Genomic DNA, 18,426 nt, shown 5'->3' on the forward strand with positions numbered 1-18,426 from the left:
GCCATTATTTTCCTTATTCTTAACAGTATCCTGACTTCAGCTGCCAAAGACGTATTCTCAGGGTTCACAGTTGGTGGTTCTTGGCCCCTGACACCCCCAGGGAGAGCTTTCCCAGATTCTCCGGGGGTTCTTACTACTGGCCCAGTGTTGGCCCCGGGGCACGCTGTCATACCTGGCTGGCCTGGGACACGCTCCGAAGCTTCTCGTTTTCCCGCTGTTGAACCAGGGCCTCTCCCTCTTTGGTCCTCTCCACAGACCAGCCCACAGCCAGCATGGTTTTCAGGGACTCTCTGGCAGGCCAACGGTAAATTTCCTTCTCCTGGAAGAAAATCCAAGCAGAAGAGATTTGCAGAGCACACCCCTGCACTCTGACTGGCCTGACTCCCTGTGAAGTTGGCCCCCACGGTGGACAGGGTTGCAGCGGGCTCCAGCCTCTTGTCCCTAGGTCAAGACGCCCTCTGCATCATCTCCCCTAAAACACATAATCGTCATTCTTTCTGACATTTTCAAGTACAAGACCCTACAGTCTTCTGCCTTTAGAGGGAATGTACCAGACATTATCCAGTTTGTGGATAAAGAGGTGCAAGAATAGGAGAGTGACCCCCTCCTCATGTACTACTAGCTGTTTAAGATGAGACTTGTGGAAGTGATTGGCACAAAGCTCTCCTTTGATTTTGATTCTTAGATTCTTAGATTTAGAAATCTCTTGAACAATACATAATTCTACAGAGGGCCAATATACATACAATGATATGCACGCTGTGCTTTACATACAACACAAAGCCTATAGCTTACAAAGAATGCTTACTAATCCCAAGATAGGAATTTGGAGTTGCGCTGAACCAAATTTAATAATAATAGTAATAGTAATAATAATAAACCCAAAAGACCTGTCCTTATTTCCTTAGGGCCCCTCCTCTCTACCCCCTTTGTCTGTCATGACTGGAAGTCATTTCTATCTGAATTTCCTCCAGCAATTCAATGTTTTCTTAGCCCTAAGTCCCCCACATCAGCAGTCTAACAAAAGCCCATCCCAGTCCTGTTGCAAGCGAACTATGAATGCATTTTGACTCAGCCTCTAGGTGCTGAATAGTGCTTCTCCATCCAATGGGTGCTCAGTGCCAAAGAACAGAATGTGAGGCTGGCCTCTTGAAAACTGGTCCTGGGGCTCTTGCCCATTGGTGAGCTCCTGAGGAGTTTATTTAAACTGGAGGGTGAATGTGCCCTGAAGTCACCTAACCATCTGACTGAAAGACTGCCCAAGGAAGGCAAATCAGCATGGCCGCTCAGTGTTACCAGAGGCAAGTTTCTTACCTTTTCCGTTAATGTCTTGAAAGGCCTGATGAGTGGATGGGTCTTCACATTTTCATCCAGGGAAATTCCATATTTCCATCCATTCTGACTCTGTAGAAATGTTCTCAGTTCAAATATCCTTGGCATCCAAAGAGCCCCACTGTATGACCCAAATCCCAGCTTCTATTTTCACTGAACAAATGGAATAATGGGATGTGACAGAGCTTGAAAATTCCCCCCCCAAAGTGTCTAATTGATCCTTTCAGGCCATCAAGCTCTCTGCCCCCTGAATTGTGAACTCTGCTCCTTTATTTCTTCTTGTTTCAGCTGCTGTCCTCACCGCTTACGTGCTTGTGTTTCAGACAGAAGGAGGTTTCAAAAGACCTGAGAAGAATGCTTCTCAGGTCAGCGTGTCATGATCACAGGCAAGGACAGAAGTCAAGGCCAAAGGCATGTGAGGACTGGTCCTACTGCCCACTGCCTGGAGGGGGCTGACTTGATTAGCACTGCGTGCCCGCCAACCCTAGAGCAGAATTGTAGCAATGCATGTCTCCTAGAGTCATAGAAATTTAAGAGTTTCAAAATTCATTCAACAAACATCGGTTGAATGCCTACTACAGTAGATGCCAGACTCGGTCCCAGGCACCGTGGATACAGAGGTAAGTAAGAGACCCTGATTGCCATAACCTCACAGCCCAAAGACTCCTGGCTGGTCTTTCTCAATCTCCGCCTCTGCCCACTTAGTAATGTGTCTGTTTCTCAAGTTTCTGTCCCTTCTCCAGAGCACACTCTCCCTGGTAGATGTAATCCAGGCCCATGGTCCACAGGTGGACAAATCTCAAATCGGTATTCCAGCCCAGATGTCTTTCCTAATTTCCAAACTTATTTAAGCTCTGCTTGGATGCCCACAGGTACCTCCTCACATGCCTGAAGCAGAACCTGGCATTTCACTCCTCTTAGGGGTCCCTCTTCTTGGGTTCCCCGCATTTCGGCGAATGGTACCAGCGTACGCTCACTTTCCAAGCCAGACATGCGGGAATCTTCCTTGACGCCCCCTTCTCTGCACCCTCTCACGTGTGTTCAACTTCCCAGACCTGCTCATTTGCCTGCCTCTCCCTAGCTTCCCTCCAGTGTTTCAGTTCCAGCCACCATAGGCTCTCACCTAGATTACTGCAACAGCCTCTGTGCGGTCTCCCTGCCTCCAGTCTTGCCATCTCTCTGTGGACTCCATTTTCTATACGACCGTTAGGTGAGATTTATAAAATCACCCGGATCGGGGCACTCTACTGCTTTAAGATTTTCTGACTCCCAGCTGTCATCATGGTAAAACCCAAACTCCTTGTGGCCTCTAAAGCTATTGTGAGATCTCACTGACCTTTCTCAACTCATTTCTCACCTTTCTTCCTCTGCTCTACTCTGTGATCCCACCACATTGAACTATGGTTCTCCAAAGCCACCAGACTCTCTTTCACTTCTCTGCTTGCATCTGCTGCTCCCATGGACTGCAGTGCACTTATTGCCCTGGGCTTGAACAACGACCCACCCCTTATCACACAGTGTAGATGTCACCAGCTCAAGGAAGCATTCCTGGACGCTTGCTACTGACTTAGGGACTCCTCTTATGGGTTATGTGCTCTAACCTGGTGCTCTTGCCCTCCGCAGTACTGAACAACCTGTATGATGGCTGGTTTATTTTGTTTACCCCACAAGACTGTGAAGCTCTTGAGGGCAGGGGAAAATACGCTTTTCTTTGTTAGATAACCAATGCCCACTAGGCAATGGTGAGCAAACCTGTTTCCCTATAAATGTGCAGCTTACAGGCTAGTGGAAGAGAGATTAATCACATACCATACCAGGAGAGGAACAGTTGATAACTGGTATCACTGTATAATTCTTATAAATATATAAAACTGCTTTAAAAACACTATGAAGGAAAAGAGCAAGATGCTAAGAAGGCCTACATCTGAGAAATCTGGGAAAGAGGTATGCTAGGAATTCACACTGGGATGGAGAGTTGAAGGATGAATTGGTGACTGGTGTTTGCATGTGAGTGGATGAACATGGGGACCTGGCTCAGAGTGGGAAGGGTTTCAGGCTCATGTAGAGTGTGTGTGTGTGTGTGTGTGTGTGTGTGTGTGTGACAGAGAGAGGGAGAGAGACAGACAGAGATACTAAAATAAGGGGATGTGGCTGGAGGGCAGAGGGTGGAGGGAGAGATGAGGCTGATTGAGATGGCAGCAGAGGCCAGATGAGGTAGGATCTGCTGTCGGGCCATGCTTAGGATTTTGGCCTTTGTATTAAAAATGGTTAGAAGCTATTAAAGGATTTTAACAAGGAGAAGGGCTGGGCTGGAAAACAGTGGTAGACTATGACTCGATTTGCATACTGAAACTAGCACTTGCCAGCAGTGTTAAGAACAGAACTGACAAAAGGCACATGGGCAGACTAGTTAGGACATTATCACCAGCATCTGGGCAAAGGATGACTGCAGCCTGGACTAAAGCCATGGCATAGATAGAGAGACCTCCCCAAATTCAAGAGGGACTACGGAGGTAAAATCCACACGGCTTAGTGAGAGATTGGATATTGCTATCGGTTTGTGGAGGTGTCCCTTTCCCCTAATTCATAGGTTGGCCAAATGGGCATACTGCTCCTTCTAGAGCAGGGGTCAGCAAACTGGACCCTTCGGCCAACCCACACAACCCCGTTTCAGAAATACAGTTTTTTCAGAACACAGGCACACTCTTGCATTTATGTGTTACCTCTGGCTACAGTTGTGTTGCAACCGCAGAGATGAGTGGTTGTAACAGAGACCGCCTAGCCCACAAAGCCTAAAATGTTTACTATCTGGCTCCTTACAGAAAAAGCGTGCCAACCCTGCTCTAGAATCACGAGGCATGAGCCCATTCTACAGTTAACAAGGACGGTTGTTATCATCAGTCCCAAGTAGAAACTGATCAAAGAATAAAAGCAGACCCCAGATCAAAACAGAGGCTGAGCCAGTGGTTCAAGGTGTCCCTGCTCTGGGGCACACGGCCCCGAGGTGGTTTTCTGCGGCTTTGCAAGGGACGTGGCTTCCCAGTTACGCACCGGAAGCCGCAGCTGAGCAATGGCCCCAGTCCTTAACTGGCTGCCCACAGGAATCCTGGATGGCTTTGGCACATTCCTCCCACTTTGCCTGCCAGCATTAAAGGGCTGACAGAGCAATTAAACTCATTAAGCAGCCTGACCTCATGTGGTGAGGAATTTTAAACACCAGATGGACAGGCTGATTAATAAGGGAGTGTCTGGAAGTTCTACCGCTGCCTGCCATAGGAAGATGTGCGTCCTCCCTGGAATAAAATTCAGTTTGCTGGCAAGATGCAAGGGCAAGGCTTTCAGTTTTATTTCCCCTTTTCCAACGCTACGTTCCAAGAAAAAATTAATGAAAGCCTCCTGCCCCGCATTACGCGTTGACGTCAAAACCACGCAAGCGTGTGCTTGGTGCAAACTCCAGAAAATGCAATATTTAGAAAGGAGTTAACACTCCCGGAATCAATCATTTTCTTGAGAAATACAAAAAGCAGCACCAGCCGTTGCTGCCGCCTATTTCTCCGACCTCCACCAACCCTGGGAAATTGCTGCTCAGAAATAATGAATGCTCTTGGCACGGCCAGTCTGTCACTTAGACAAATCAGGCAGATTTCCAGGATTGGACCCTTTAATGCTGTTGGGCTGTTTATCCCCCACCCCCGAGGATTGTCAGTTAGATGATAATCCCTACCTTGTCACAGGCCCATTTATCATGTGAATGCTCCGCGTACTTGGTGACGATGTATTCCCATTTTTCAGGCAAGGAGAAACTGTGAAATGAGAAAAAAAACATTACAACCTTCCCAGGCACTTGAGCTGGATGTACTGCAAAGATGGCGGGAACCAGCAATCAGCGGTCAGAGGTTGGATTGCTGGCCCAAAGCCGAAGCTGGATTTCCAACAGTGAACTTCTGTGCGGAAGGATGGCGTGTCCATGCTGGGTCACAAACGCACACCCTGTCTCATCAGAGGACATCACTGCAGGAGCCTTGGCTGCACAGGTGACCTCCCTCCGGCTGCTCCAGGTGCCCTTGGCTCCCGAAGACCCACCCTGGCTCCAGGGCCAGACCTGTCCGGGTGAGACAGGGAGAATCCCTTTATCCAAAGACGCGGCCTGTAACCCCACCACTCCAATCTGGGAATGTCAGAAATGGGTAGATAGAGGAGCAAATGTTACAAAATAGTGGTGGTCGTCTACCTTTCTGGATGCAGTGACTCATGTTTAAATATTAGAATGTGGTTAGGAGGGCAGACATCAGCTTCTGTCCCCTCAGGTGGTAAAAGCACTTCCATTTTCCCTTGAGGAACAAGTCTTGCATTGCACGGAGTCTTATGTGAACAGTCACCAAGAATGGGCATTCGACTAGGTCAATCAGACTCACTCTCCCTGGAATCTGAATCTTGAGATGTTTGAGACTAAGGCATCAAACTCTGAGCTGATTCATCCAATGGGGATCCTACTTGAAGGTTCTTCATTTGGTCACACTCCGCCTCGATTCCTGTCCTTCCTGAGGCCCGGTTAGTCAGCTTTTCACTAGGTTTTGATAATAAGTCACTGTATCTTTGCAATAAGGTGCTTTTTTGTTTAACTTATAGCTTCGGTTACTCATATTACTCAAAGAACCATAATGATGCCAGAGGTATATGTGAAATCAGAACTCTCAAAATAACATGGAACCATACACATCATTAGCAAACAATTGCTAGCATATAGCGTCTCAAAGTGTTTATGAAGGCATCCAGCTTACTAACACCATCTGCACATTTACGTTTTCACAGGGTGAAGTTCTCCAAAGTCAACACCTGCTTCTCTTGGGGCCTAGCTTGGTGGTTTGCCACACACTTAATCTCTTCTTTACAGTAGCTTCAATTCTGTTTCCTGCCATCCACTCAGCTCAAGGCTCCATCTGATGGAATGTGTACTTAATTTTCCCGAAGATGAACTTTATACATTATCAAAGCGGACAGCCCCTCAGAATGGCTCAGGCTATGCCTCTCATAGGAGAACTACTGATGCAAAACACAAGTCCCAGGGGCTCATACAGGAGGTCTTGCTTTCCCTGCTCAATCTAAAGCATTTTTAGAGTTCTTCATTTAAAATGCACCCGGAGGGGTGCCTGGGTGGCTCAGTCGGTTGAGCGGCTGCCTTCAGCTCAGGTCATGATGCCAGGGTCCTGGGATCGAGCCCAGCATTGGGCTCCCTGCTCAGCGGGAGCCTGCTTCTCCCTCTCCTCCCCGCTTGTGATCGCTCTCACTATCTCTGTCACTATCTCTCTCAAATAAATAAAATAAATAAAATCTTTTAAAAAAAAATGCACCTGGAGATGAAGACCGTATGACCCACAACACATTGTAACTAGGAAAGAACTGTCACAAGACAAAATTGAGCGTATGTTGCCCAATATTTTATCTGTGGCCTAGTCATCACCAGGGAGGAATGCTGGAGAGCCAGAAGGAGAGAGGAAAAGACACTATTATAAGTTTATTCCAAAATTCCAGCAAAATTCCAGGATGGCAAAGAGTGGGTCCACTCTTTCAACTAAGGACCCCATGTTGTTCTGTCATCACACCCTGAGGTCTTACTGGAGTTCAGCTGAGTGTTATTTATGGAGTTGTTTTGATGTACGATGCTATTAGAACTATAGAGGCCTAATTCACAAAGAATGAATATTTTGTCAAAAAACTCATTAATAAATTAATTGCATCATTTGTCAGGGCAGTTCTTGCAATGCCTCAGGCGACATTTGTGGAGAGCATTCATCTCTTACAATAAATAAACCACTCCCCCAAAAGAAAGCCCAGAATATAATAATACAGTATATAATCAGATATGGATGGATGAAACCTTCAAGAGTTGAGGACAAAATGCAGCGCCTGATGTGACTTGTAGCATCAAGGGAAATGATCAGCAGTGTTGGCAGGAGGGAAGGAAGGAAAGTTTACATTTCTTGTCACCTTCTGAAAGAAAAACACAGGCCACCGGGCAAAATATAGGACCAGCTTAGAGAAGATTCTGGACTCACTTCATGGTGTTGATGGGTTTGGGGTCAAAGTTGCCATCTGCATCCACTGAAATCTGTTTCTCCAATGTGGCTGAGATTCTGGTATCTAAATAATCCGGTGGCAGGGCCCCCGCTATAGCACTGAGACAAGGAAGGGCCATTCGGAAAAGGTCTGGGTCATACTTCTGTGAAGAAAGACAAAGACCATGTTAGTACAGAGATGAGAACTAGGGCTACCCATGCAGAACCACTCAACAATTAGCTGAAAAAAATAACATGCTTGCACTTGTCCAGGTTAACCAAAATGGCAAACATGTAAATTCTTGGATACTTTCTGGTGGAAACTGAGTGATTCTTGGAGGATGAAACAACAACCTGTGAAGCCTGAAGCCACCATTTGCTTTAAGTTGAAAAACCTTAAATCAAAGTTTTTTTTTTTTTTTTTTTTAAAGATTTCATTTATTCATTTGAGAGAGAATGAGATAGAGAGAGCATGAGAGGGGGGAGGGTCAGAGGGAGAAGCAGACTCCCCGCCGAACAGGGAGCCTGATGCGGGACTCGATCCCGGGACTCCAGGACCATGACCTGAGCCGAAGGCAGTCGCCTAACCAACTGAGCCACCCAGGTGCCCCTATTTATTTTTAAAAAGATTTTATTTATTTATTTATTTATTTGAGAAAGAGAGAGAGAGTGAGAGAGCACAAGAGGGGGGAGCGGGAGAGGGAGAAGCAGACTCCCCGCCGAGCAGGGAGCCCGATGCGGGACTCGATCCCGGGACTCCAGGATCATGACCTGAGCTGAAGGCAGTCGCTTAACCAACTGAGCCACCCAGGCGCCCCTTAAATCAAAGTTTAAATCATTCTCTCCCAAATAGTTAACTGCAAGAATATCTAAGGGTTACAGTGGTCTATAAACTTGTCCGCCATACATCGTTACAGAAACTGACCCAACCTGTGACTGGATTGGGCAGTGGCAACTCCGCCAGTCCCTTCACTAGCTGATATGGGTCTTATGTTAGTATCATCAGAAGATGGCTCAATATCACATCCACTCTCTCTTGAATGGGGCCCAGAAGAAATTTCAGTCAAATAACATGGGGTTAGGAGCAGCTTTTGATCTACTCATACTAGAGCAAAGGAACACGGGAATCAAGAAAATTTAAGTGCAGGCGAACACCAATTGCAGCTATATACATGCTTCAGGCTTCGGTAAGAAGACCAGACCTACTCCTTTTCTACCTTTAAAGTTGACGACCTCAGCAATCTAAATAACCTGGGTTAAGGAGTGGAGGCAAGTGTGAGAGTTTGAACTGTCTTTCACTCAGACTGTACAGAGGTTTGGGATTCAGAGACCCTCAGTTTTTACTCAACTTCCTCCTCAAACGAGTGGCTGCAAAGAACCTTCCCCAGAAGGGCATGCGGTCTTCTGAAAATCCCGCACCTCAACCTCACAGTGGCTGTTGGGGTTTCTCCTCTCCATCTGAACTTGGCAAAGGCTGGCTAACAGGGCCCACACAAGGTCAGGGGGAGGGGAATGGGGGCACAGGTAAGTCATCAAGACTGAACGAGGGACATATTTTTCTAATTTACTCTGGAAGTCCTTCCCCCATGTATTAGCTTTGCGAGTCTGGCAAGTTATTCAACTGTTCTGAGGCTTTTCCTCACCTGTGAAATGTAGATTAGCACAGTTTCCGTTTCAGAGCGTTGGGGGTAAGGCTGGTGTAATATGCTTGTGAAGTAATTGGCACTGTCCCTAGCAGGTAGCAAAGGCTAATAATGTTAGCTATTGCTATTCATAGGCGTTGACTGTCCACCGGTCATCACGGTCCTCCCTCTTTGTTCGGGAACTGCTACCATTACCTTGTGGGAGAGGGAGTCAAAAATCCCCCAGAAGAGCTTCTCTGGCAGGTGCAATTCTTCTTCCACAGCTAGCCCATAGCTCCCCCATCCTGAAGGCAGGCAGTAATACTTCCAGCACTGTTCATAGTGATTCGTCAGAAGCTGGGAGGTTGGAACAGGATTGCACCAGCGAGTGGGGCGGAGAAGATCCACAGGCGTCCACACCGTGCAGGGGAGAACAGAACAGTAAGCAGTCCACGTGAGACTGAAGCCAACAGATGAAACAGCTGGGTGAGCTACAGAGAGGTCCCTGCATACCACTGGGAATGGTCCGCTTTCCTGCGTGATGAGTTCTAGCCTGAGCTGGATCTGCCCGATTAATTCTTGTGCCTCCTAATGTGCCCCTAGCAGTTGGGAAATGGAGAGGAACTGTTTCTACTTCCAATGAGAAAGTGCTACCCTCTGAAAGTACTTGCTGTGTAACCTTCCAGGCACTTGAAGGTGGAAAGAATTCCTTCTGAGACATTTGTTTATAAATCTAGAAGATTCTGTGATGCTGACATGGGGATGATGGGGAGCATGTGGTGATTTTCTCTACACTGATTTCTGCCCATGGCTTTCCTTGCCTTTCTCTTGAGCCTTCTGATGGCCCGGCCACGTTACCACAGTTCCACATGTGGCCAGCAGAGGGCAGAAGTACAGCGCCAATGTTCCCATCCCACGGGTGGGATCCACATCCTCCAAGAAAAATCCTGCTGCTCTAAGACGTAAAAGTGAGCTCACTGAGTGCTGTTGATGCTGCTCCCTCGGGAGTCAGAATCCAGCTGACTGTACAGGGCTGCCGACGAAGCAATGCCAAGCTGAACTGTAGAAAACCATGGTTTTCGGCTAAAATATGTATTGGGATTAAGAGTCAAGAGAACAAGCCTTTGGAGGGCAGTGGAATCTCTGACAATATACAAGCTGTTTTCTGCTGGGCATGGAGACAGAGGATTGAACTAAAGGATTCTGGGAATTCTGTTTATCCCAGTAAAGCGCATCTTAAAATCCTTGCTTAGACTATTTCTGAGAAGAAGGGAAAGTTCTGTTAAATCACCAGGCAGAACTTTCAGGTGTCGCTGGCCACGGCCGACACAATGAATATGCAAATACGGCAGGTACCTCTTAAGTAAAAGATAAAAAACGCTGTTCTCCTGGGTGGGCAGTTGACTGTGGTGCTCTCCCACCCAGGCCCAGATGCTGCTCCCTGTGTTAGTGATAAAACTTTCGTAATTTATGAGAAAATCATCAAGGAGACAACAGATAGCTCTGTAGCTGTGCTTTCCACCAATAAAAGAAAACAGAGATAAGAGTAAAAAACAAACAAAAAAGAGGGTCTGTTACAGGGGAAAAAGGAAGGCACAAGACAGTATGGAACAGAAAAAGGAGAGTTTAGGTTCTATACTTGAATGAATAATTGCAAGGCCTTCAAAGCTCTTTGAGATTGAAAACATTCTGAAAACCTAATTAAGGCAGGAAAGTGCAAAATCCAAGTCCCCCTCATTAACTTCTGCTAAATCACATGTAGTCAGTGGAAATCAATTAAAGAAAATTGGGGCAGTTAATGATCTACTCTCTGCAACCTAGATGCTCAAGAAGAGGTTTGATACGGTGGGTTGTACCTTCTTAGTCCTCAGCTTAAAAAAGTAAAACCCATTTAATGTTTACTTTGCTCCCCCAACTGTGAAGACCTCACGTTTTGCAAGGCAAGTCTCCGCGCCATGGACGCTATTTCTATAACAGTGAAGAGGTTCACCTTAAGAGGCATTTTGCAGTATTCGTTGAGCTGGGGCACGTCAAAAACCAGACGTCGCAAGAGTTGCTGTAACATGGAAGGCCTCAAGTGACTGCGGTATGGAATAAAAAGAGAGATCGAATTAAAAAAGTAAGAAAGAATATAATAAAGGAAGGAAGAAAGAATGAAAAAAGAAACACTCATCCATAACCATACACCAGCGCTAAGCCGCCAAACACTTAGCTCCTAAAATAAGATCTTGGGTAAATCACAGTCAATGATAACACACTTTAAAAAGTGAGTACAGTTGACCCTTGAACATCATGGCAGTTAGGGGTCCAACTCCTGATTTCGGCTCAGGTCATGATCTCAGGGTCGTGAGATCGAGCCCCCTGTTGGACTCAGTGGGAGTCTGCTTGTGATTCTCTCTCTCCCTTTGCCCCCCCCACCCCCAACTCTCTCTCTCTCTCTCTAATAAATAAATAAATCTTTAAAAAAAATCCACGTATGACTTTTGACTCCCTCCAAAACTTTACTAATAGCCCACTGGTGATGGGAAGCCTCACCAATAACAAACAATTGATTAACACATATTTTGTGTTACACGTATCATATACTGTGTTCTTACAATACAGGAAGCTAGAGAAGATATTAACAAAAATCATAAGGAAGAGAAAATACATTTATAGTATTGTATTTATTGAAAAAAATCCATGTACAAGTGGACCCGCATAGTTCAAACCTGTGTTATTCAAGGGTCAACTGTATAGTTAAAATATAGGAAGAGGAATGTGTGGCTAATGAATTGAGCTACCTAACGTAAAGTCTCATCACCAGGTGACAAGATGTTGTAGGGTCTATGCACACTCAAAATGCAGTCATTGATTATGTACAAAGAATGTAATAGAAAGAAGGTGCAGTTGATTTTATAGCCATCTCTAAGGGCCAACTGTCCAAAGGATGAAGCTGGAGCTGACCTGTGCATAGGTGGAATCTGAGGCCACCTACTGGTATGATCAGAAGGGAATTTAAGGCCCTCTGAGCCACCATCCTGAAATCCTCACTACTGGAATATCTTTAAGTTAAGGCTCTCTCCTCAAAAAAACTTAACAGGCAAATGCAGTAACTAATTAGAAAACAATTTATCAAATTATCAAAGAGCTCTATCTTAGGAACCAAAACATTAGTTCTTAATCTGAACACTGAATACTTGCCTGAAAGACAGTCTCATCTTCTGGTCCACGAATCCTCAGGGCAAGAGCCTGAGCTGTGTCCCCCATTTCTTTTTTTTTTTTTTTTTAAAGATTTTTATTTATTTGACAGAGAGAGACGAAGCGAGAGAGGGAACACAAGCAGGGGGAGTCGGAGAGGGAGAATCAGGCTCCCCGCGGAGCAGGGAGCCCGATGTGGGGCTCGATCCCAGGGCTCTGGGATCATGACCTGAGCTGAAGGCAGACGCTGAACGACTGAGCCACCCAGGCGCCCCTGTGTCCCCCATTTCTTCACAGTGAGAGATGAACTCAAGGAAGAGGTGATCAGAAAGCTTGTGGCAAGGGGGCGGGGGGAGGGGACCGAGCATAACCTACGAGGAGATGACTGAGAAAGGGTGGGTGTATGGCTAAGGCCTGGAAGCTTCCTCAGACTGGAGTCACTGGAGTTTTTCAATTACACAATTAAAGGCAGCTGACAGGGAAGCATATTCGCAGGTGAAAAACACGGGCAGGGGTACTTACTTGCAAATGGCAAGCAAACATTCTTCTATGGTGTCCCTCTGAGCTTTGGTGAGGGACCGTCCCTTGGAAAGCCTGTATATTGTCTGTAGTGTAGAATCGATCAGAGACGTGTAGTGTTCTGTTCCGGCAAAGAGAGGGGCGCATCTTGTGAGGAGCGGGAGCACGGCAGAACATAAATACCTATTTAGGGCAAGTGCTACCTCTGTGGTGCTCAGGGAAACCTAGGAAAGGGGATTGGGACTCTGGTTAATCTCCCCGGGAAAGACAGAGTAAAGCTTACCCCGAGGACGGAGCTCCTGTCTAGCAGGTGGGAAAGCTTACACGCAACAGTGTCTCACAGCAACAGAGTGAACAACTTTCTACCTTGTCAGCAGACCCACTTCTCTTCTGCATTTTCAGTGAGAAAATACAAAGTCAGGTTAAAAGAAAAAAAAAAAAAACCGAAGGAACGCAAAGGCCGGCTGGCCCTAACTCATTCCAAATGATCCACAACCATCTGTTTCCCTCAAAGAGAGATTCTAAAACCTATTAACATCAGCTGATGATCGGTCTAACCCAACGTTCTTCGTGTTTGCAAAGGCCAGCTAACAAGCTACTATGTTATTCTTCTGCTTGAGCTCTCTTTTCTCACCTAATGGAGACTCACAAGTTATCTCTTGTGATTTTGAGATTAGTAAGTGGCTATTGGACAAGCAAGCCATCAAACTACTGGTTTTGTGACATTTTATAGACAGAAAGTGGAGCTCTGACCCCCATCACTTAAATTATAAGCATTGTGAGCCATTCATGATCTAATAAATGGCATGGGGTGGAAGTCACTAAAGGGAACCTAACTTTGCATGGGAAAAGGGTACACGGAATAGAAACTTAGGACCTGCTCTAAAATTCTGCTGTCATTATCACTCACAGTGTTCTTTCTCATTCATTTAGACAGGCTAGACACAAGGAATGCCCACTTAGTGACACTTTGTCAAAGCATTCTTAGCTACCATTTTGGAAAACTGAAGAACTTCAAAAGAAACCTTGAGATCCACAAAGATGAAATCTTCTCATTATATCCTGTGATTATCACAGCCGTTAGATCTGTAACACATTTTCTATAACTTATGACATGATAAACTGTTTTGAACTGTACACATTTCCGGGTATTCCTATTAATTTTCAAAAGTTTGTCTTTGAGAAAAGATTCACTAATCAGACTGAAAAGAAATAGCAAATCTTTCACATTTATCATTTTGACAGAGTTGTCACAATGGGGAAGGACAGAGTTTTGATTCCAGTGGCTTAAAAGTTTTCAAAAGAGAATGCATGTACTAAGGAACTGAATGTTTAACTTCTTGTGCTGCAGATGGTACTTAGACAAGCATGTGATTTGAACACCAAATGGTAGAGCAGCATTTGCCATTTATTTGATCTACAAAAAAATCAAATGATCTGATCAGGAACCTTGAGAATGTCTCACAAGTTAAAACAATTACTTTTTTAAATCAAGGAATTTATAGCAAAACTCAAGACAAAAGTAGCTGTGGAACCATTGTTTTAATTATCCAAAAGGACCATATGCTCCTGACACTTTCATGGATGTACCATTTCTTATCCCCATGCCACAGATAGGAATGGAGCTCCCATTCAGACTGGGGCTTGGATTGCTTTCCCATTGCTGGGTGATCCCATACATCTGTGAGTAACCCATTCAAATCGAATCCATGCCAGTTAAGGTACGGGCTGGCAGACCACCCATTACAGAGCTCAGACTTCTGTCTCTGTTGGACACTAGGCGGAGCCTTGAGAGACTTTATGACTGATTAAGAAGACATGTTTCTTCTGGCTCTTTAAAAGTAACCCTACACTGGCAAGATGTTTTTAGACTTATGCTGATTGAATTATTCTTTTCTCCTTGGACCCACGACTCCTGGTGTACTGTTCCTGACTTGGGGCATTATGCATCTACACTTTATAACTCCTGGGGCCTCCGGTCTCGATGTCTATTGATGTTGGATTCTTTACCCTTGACTTTCGAACTTGGGTTTGCCCTTGACCTCTGGTCTTGACCTTGTCATGCCCAATACCCCATAATTGCTTGACTTGGAGACTATCTTTCCTGATGGGCAGTGCATGAAACTTAAGGAAGGAGAGTGAGAAGAGTATTTCCAGCCTATAATTCTGCCAACCAGACTTTTTCATAAGCAATAAGCCCTGGTTCTCAACTGAGGAAGACACTGTCCCCAAGAGGACATTTGATGATATCTAGAATTGGTTTTATAGGTGGTACTACTGATATTTAGTGGGTAGAGGCCAGGGATGGTGCTAAATATCTTACAATGCACAGGATGTGCCCCCACAACAGATTGTGCCAAGAAACTTGCAACAGAGGAACCTGAATTGAGTATTTGAGGTTAAGTTTACCTACATTTAAGTCTCTGGCACAACAAATTAGCATCTTCCATTTCTTGGTGCCTCTGTTTTCTCACCCTTTAAAGCAGCCTGCTAACACGTAATCAGTAAATAGAAAACATTCACTTTGAAATCCATGTCACCAATGTACAATGATTGGAAAAATATTTTTTCTTATTTTAGCCACTTACCGTATCTAGAGAGGCAGAGGCTCTTAAGTCGGGTAAAAATCCAACCTCTAGCAAGTGGAGCAGAAAAGTTTGATCCTTAATGCCATAAACACGATCCAAGAACAGCACCATGGGTGCCTTGTGGTCAGGGCAGAAGTTGGCTGCCATATCTGGCTCGCTAACGGACCCATCTGAAAGACCCAAAGAGAACGTCATGTCCCCTTTTCTATCTCCACAGTCTCAAAGGCAACACAGAGCGTGTCTGTCTACACTTTGTTATCCTAATAAGCAATAGGAATACAATATTGTGCTGAAGCCAGCTGATACCGACTTGGGAAAGCTGGTTTGTTTACACTTCCGGAATTTTTTGAGCCAGTTGTTAGACATACTCATTATTAAAAACTAAGATTTACAATTAAGTAAATTATATTTAGGAAGGTGACAAATACTCAAAACTCGTCACCTCCTAATGATCTCACTATAAACTATACTCTTGAGGTTATTTACATTTATTTTATTTGCATGTTGGAAATACAACACAATGGTGGGCCATGTGTATTCTCTTTCCAACTCCATGGCTCAGTGACACATATTGATAGCTTGCACTGGACCATGGTTAGAGGACTTACACCTCAGAAATGGGCAAATGCCAGGCATCGGGGCTTGAGTTTTCGCTTTGTTGACTGAAGACACAAGAAAGGAAGGGAGAAAATGTAAGGTAGATTAAATTTAAGAGTGTGTCTTTTCTGTAGCCATCGTATCATAAATAGCACAAAACTGAGGAAATATCCTCTTAGTATTTGGAAACTATTATCTAATTTAGGTGAAATTGAGAACAGATCATCCAGTAATTCTAATCTTATTTTGATAAAAGAAAGCTCAGAGATGAAGTGAGGAATACCACAAAGAAAATAAAAACTGCTTGACTTGGAGAATAAAGACAGGAGTTTGAAAGAGGACACAAAAGAAAAACAGTCTTCCTCCTAATATTATGTTAACATCAAAAACGAGGAAAAAGAGCCCCTAAAGGGTCAAGCTAAGGCAGAGCATATTTACATACGGTACTTCAGAAGTTACCCTAATAGCCCCGAAGGTTTAGTGCTAACCAGCCCAGAGCCTCATTCAGCCCAGGGATCAGGGCAGGGCAGAGGACGAAAGCAAGAAGGGAAGGGACCTTCCTGACAGGAAGCTGCTTGCCTCTCCTGGACACCAGGGGGAGCCGGATCTGAACGGTGGAGGGCTGAATTCATCTTTCCCACATACCTTGTATTCTGAGGAACATTATTTTTTTTTAATTTTTAATTTTATTCATTTATTCATTTATTTTAAGGAGGTTCCAATGCAGGGATTGAACTCAACAAGCCTAAAATTAAGACCTGAGCTGAGATCAAGAGTTGGGACACCCAAATGACTAAGCCACCCAGGTGCCCCTGAGAAGCATTATTTTTATAAGATGTTTTGTGCTCAAAAAGTTTGGGAAATAGTAAGTTCAACATTTATTTTATCATATCTTTTTTCAAAGGCTCTATAATCTTAATGTAATTCATGATAAGTGTGTTATTTTTGAGACTGATGTCACCAAGATGGAGGAGTAGGAGACCCCAGCCTTTGTCTCCCACAAAAATCAACAATTAGCTATCCATGAACAAAAACACCACTGGGAGAGGTCAGGATTCTACTTGAGAAACTTGAGCAACACAGTAGAACAAAAACCCCAAGAATACACAAAAAGGTAAAGATGCATTTCACTGGCCTCATCCCAGGCTGGCACTGTTCAGAGCCAAGTGGGAGCTCCTCAGCTAGAAAGAGTTCGGTGTACTGGGAAGGGAGAACTGGGTGAACAATCACCTCCTCCAGATTCGGGGCACTACATAAAGGACAGCTGTTCGGGTTCACCCCTCCTAGAGACCAGTGAAGCAGAGATGTCTCAGAACAAGAAAGAAGGGCAGGGGCTACCCGCATCAACCATGCAGTTGGAGTCGCTGTGTTTTCAGTGACCTGCTCTGAACAGGACCCCAGCTCTCGCTATGGAAGAACCCAACATCCAGCATAGCCACCGTGAAACCCTGGCAGATTTCCCAGGTTTTGTGTGTGCAGATGCCCAGCCACCTGGGTCTCTTCCCACTCCCATCTCCCTCACTGCCAGAACCCAGGATCTGCACTGGCAAGTAGTCCTGGGCTCTGCAGCTGTGTGAGTTCAAGATGTCAGCTAGACTCTTGCAGCTGCTTCCCAGCACTGGGTGTGCCCTTGGGAAGACTTCCATCACTGGCCTCTATTGCCATGCACACACCTGGGCTGAGATCCTGCAGCCATGGGAGTGCATGCTGACATACAGGGCCCCCCAGCTGCTTGTGGGCCCAGCCCTGACCTTGCCTCTGGTCAGTGGCCTGCACTGCTGGGCTCCTCTATAGCTAGCACCTGCAACTAGGAACTTGTATCCCACTGGCCCGAGTCTTGTCACTGGCTTCCACTGCTGTGCACTCATTGTGAGACCCTGCAGCCACAGGCAGGCATGTTAATAGCCAGGGTCCATGTAGGTGCTGGTGAACCCATATAGTTCGCCCTGATCCTTGCTGCTGGCCCTGGCTCCTGCCACTCCATGTGTGTCTGCAATTGGCTTACGCCACTCCATAGGCACCTGCAGCTGGTCCCTGCGGCGGAATGTGTACACACCCCCAGCTCCAGCTACCACCACTGCCTGACCTCATTCCTAGTTGTTAGATGTGGACTTATTGCTGAGGACCCCAACAGCCCTTGCAGCTCCCGAGGATTCCCAGCAGCACTTGCCAAGGACACATAATTATCAATGTGGTGGACCCCAGTGGCCTGAGCTGCCAAGACATCACGCCCCCACCCCCAGACACGAAGCCAACACCCAGCCCTGTACTTGGTGCCCTGTCCCACTAGACCTGGGGTCACAGCACGCTCTAACATGCCCTCACCTACAGGTGCAGTTCTTTCCTTATCAAAGTCAGTCCATTAAGTCTGGAAGAGGTGACTGCTTCTTCCTGTGTGCAGGGATCTATGTGAGGCTATAGGTACCACAAAGAAGGGAAACAGGACACCACAGAAGGAACACAGAAACCTTCTAGTAATTTGACTCCAAAGCAATGGAGATACATGAATTACCTGACAAAGAATTCAAAATA

General features: G+C 45.6%; 1 protein-coding gene across 1 annotated transcript in view; it reads right to left on the reverse strand.

Moving 5' to 3' along the window:
• Positions 1–18,426, reverse strand: part of RYR3 (ryanodine receptor 3) — a 483,582-nt gene that overhangs the window by 95,473 nt on the left and 369,683 nt on the right. The window contains exons 46-53 of the mRNA XM_081831839.1: positions 15,298–15,467; positions 12,713–12,933; positions 11,001–11,091; positions 9,227–9,367; positions 7,389–7,552; positions 5,057–5,135; positions 1,315–1,404; positions 173–319 (exon numbers count right to left, since the gene is read on the reverse strand). Of these exons, the coding sequence (XP_081687965.1) occupies positions 173–319; positions 1,315–1,404; positions 5,057–5,135; positions 7,389–7,552; positions 9,227–9,367; positions 11,001–11,091; positions 12,713–12,933; positions 15,298–15,467 (1,103 nt within the window). The remainder of the gene's footprint in view (positions 1–172; positions 320–1,314; positions 1,405–5,056; positions 5,136–7,388; positions 7,553–9,226; positions 9,368–11,000; positions 11,092–12,712; positions 12,934–15,297; positions 15,468–18,426) is intronic.

Source organism: Leptonychotes weddellii, chromosome 9 (genome assembly GCF_054177405.1).
Source record: "Leptonychotes weddellii isolate Sample4059 chromosome 9, ASM5417740v2, whole genome shotgun sequence".
Classification (NCBI taxonomy): domain Eukaryota; kingdom Metazoa; phylum Chordata; class Mammalia; order Carnivora; family Phocidae; genus Leptonychotes; species Leptonychotes weddellii.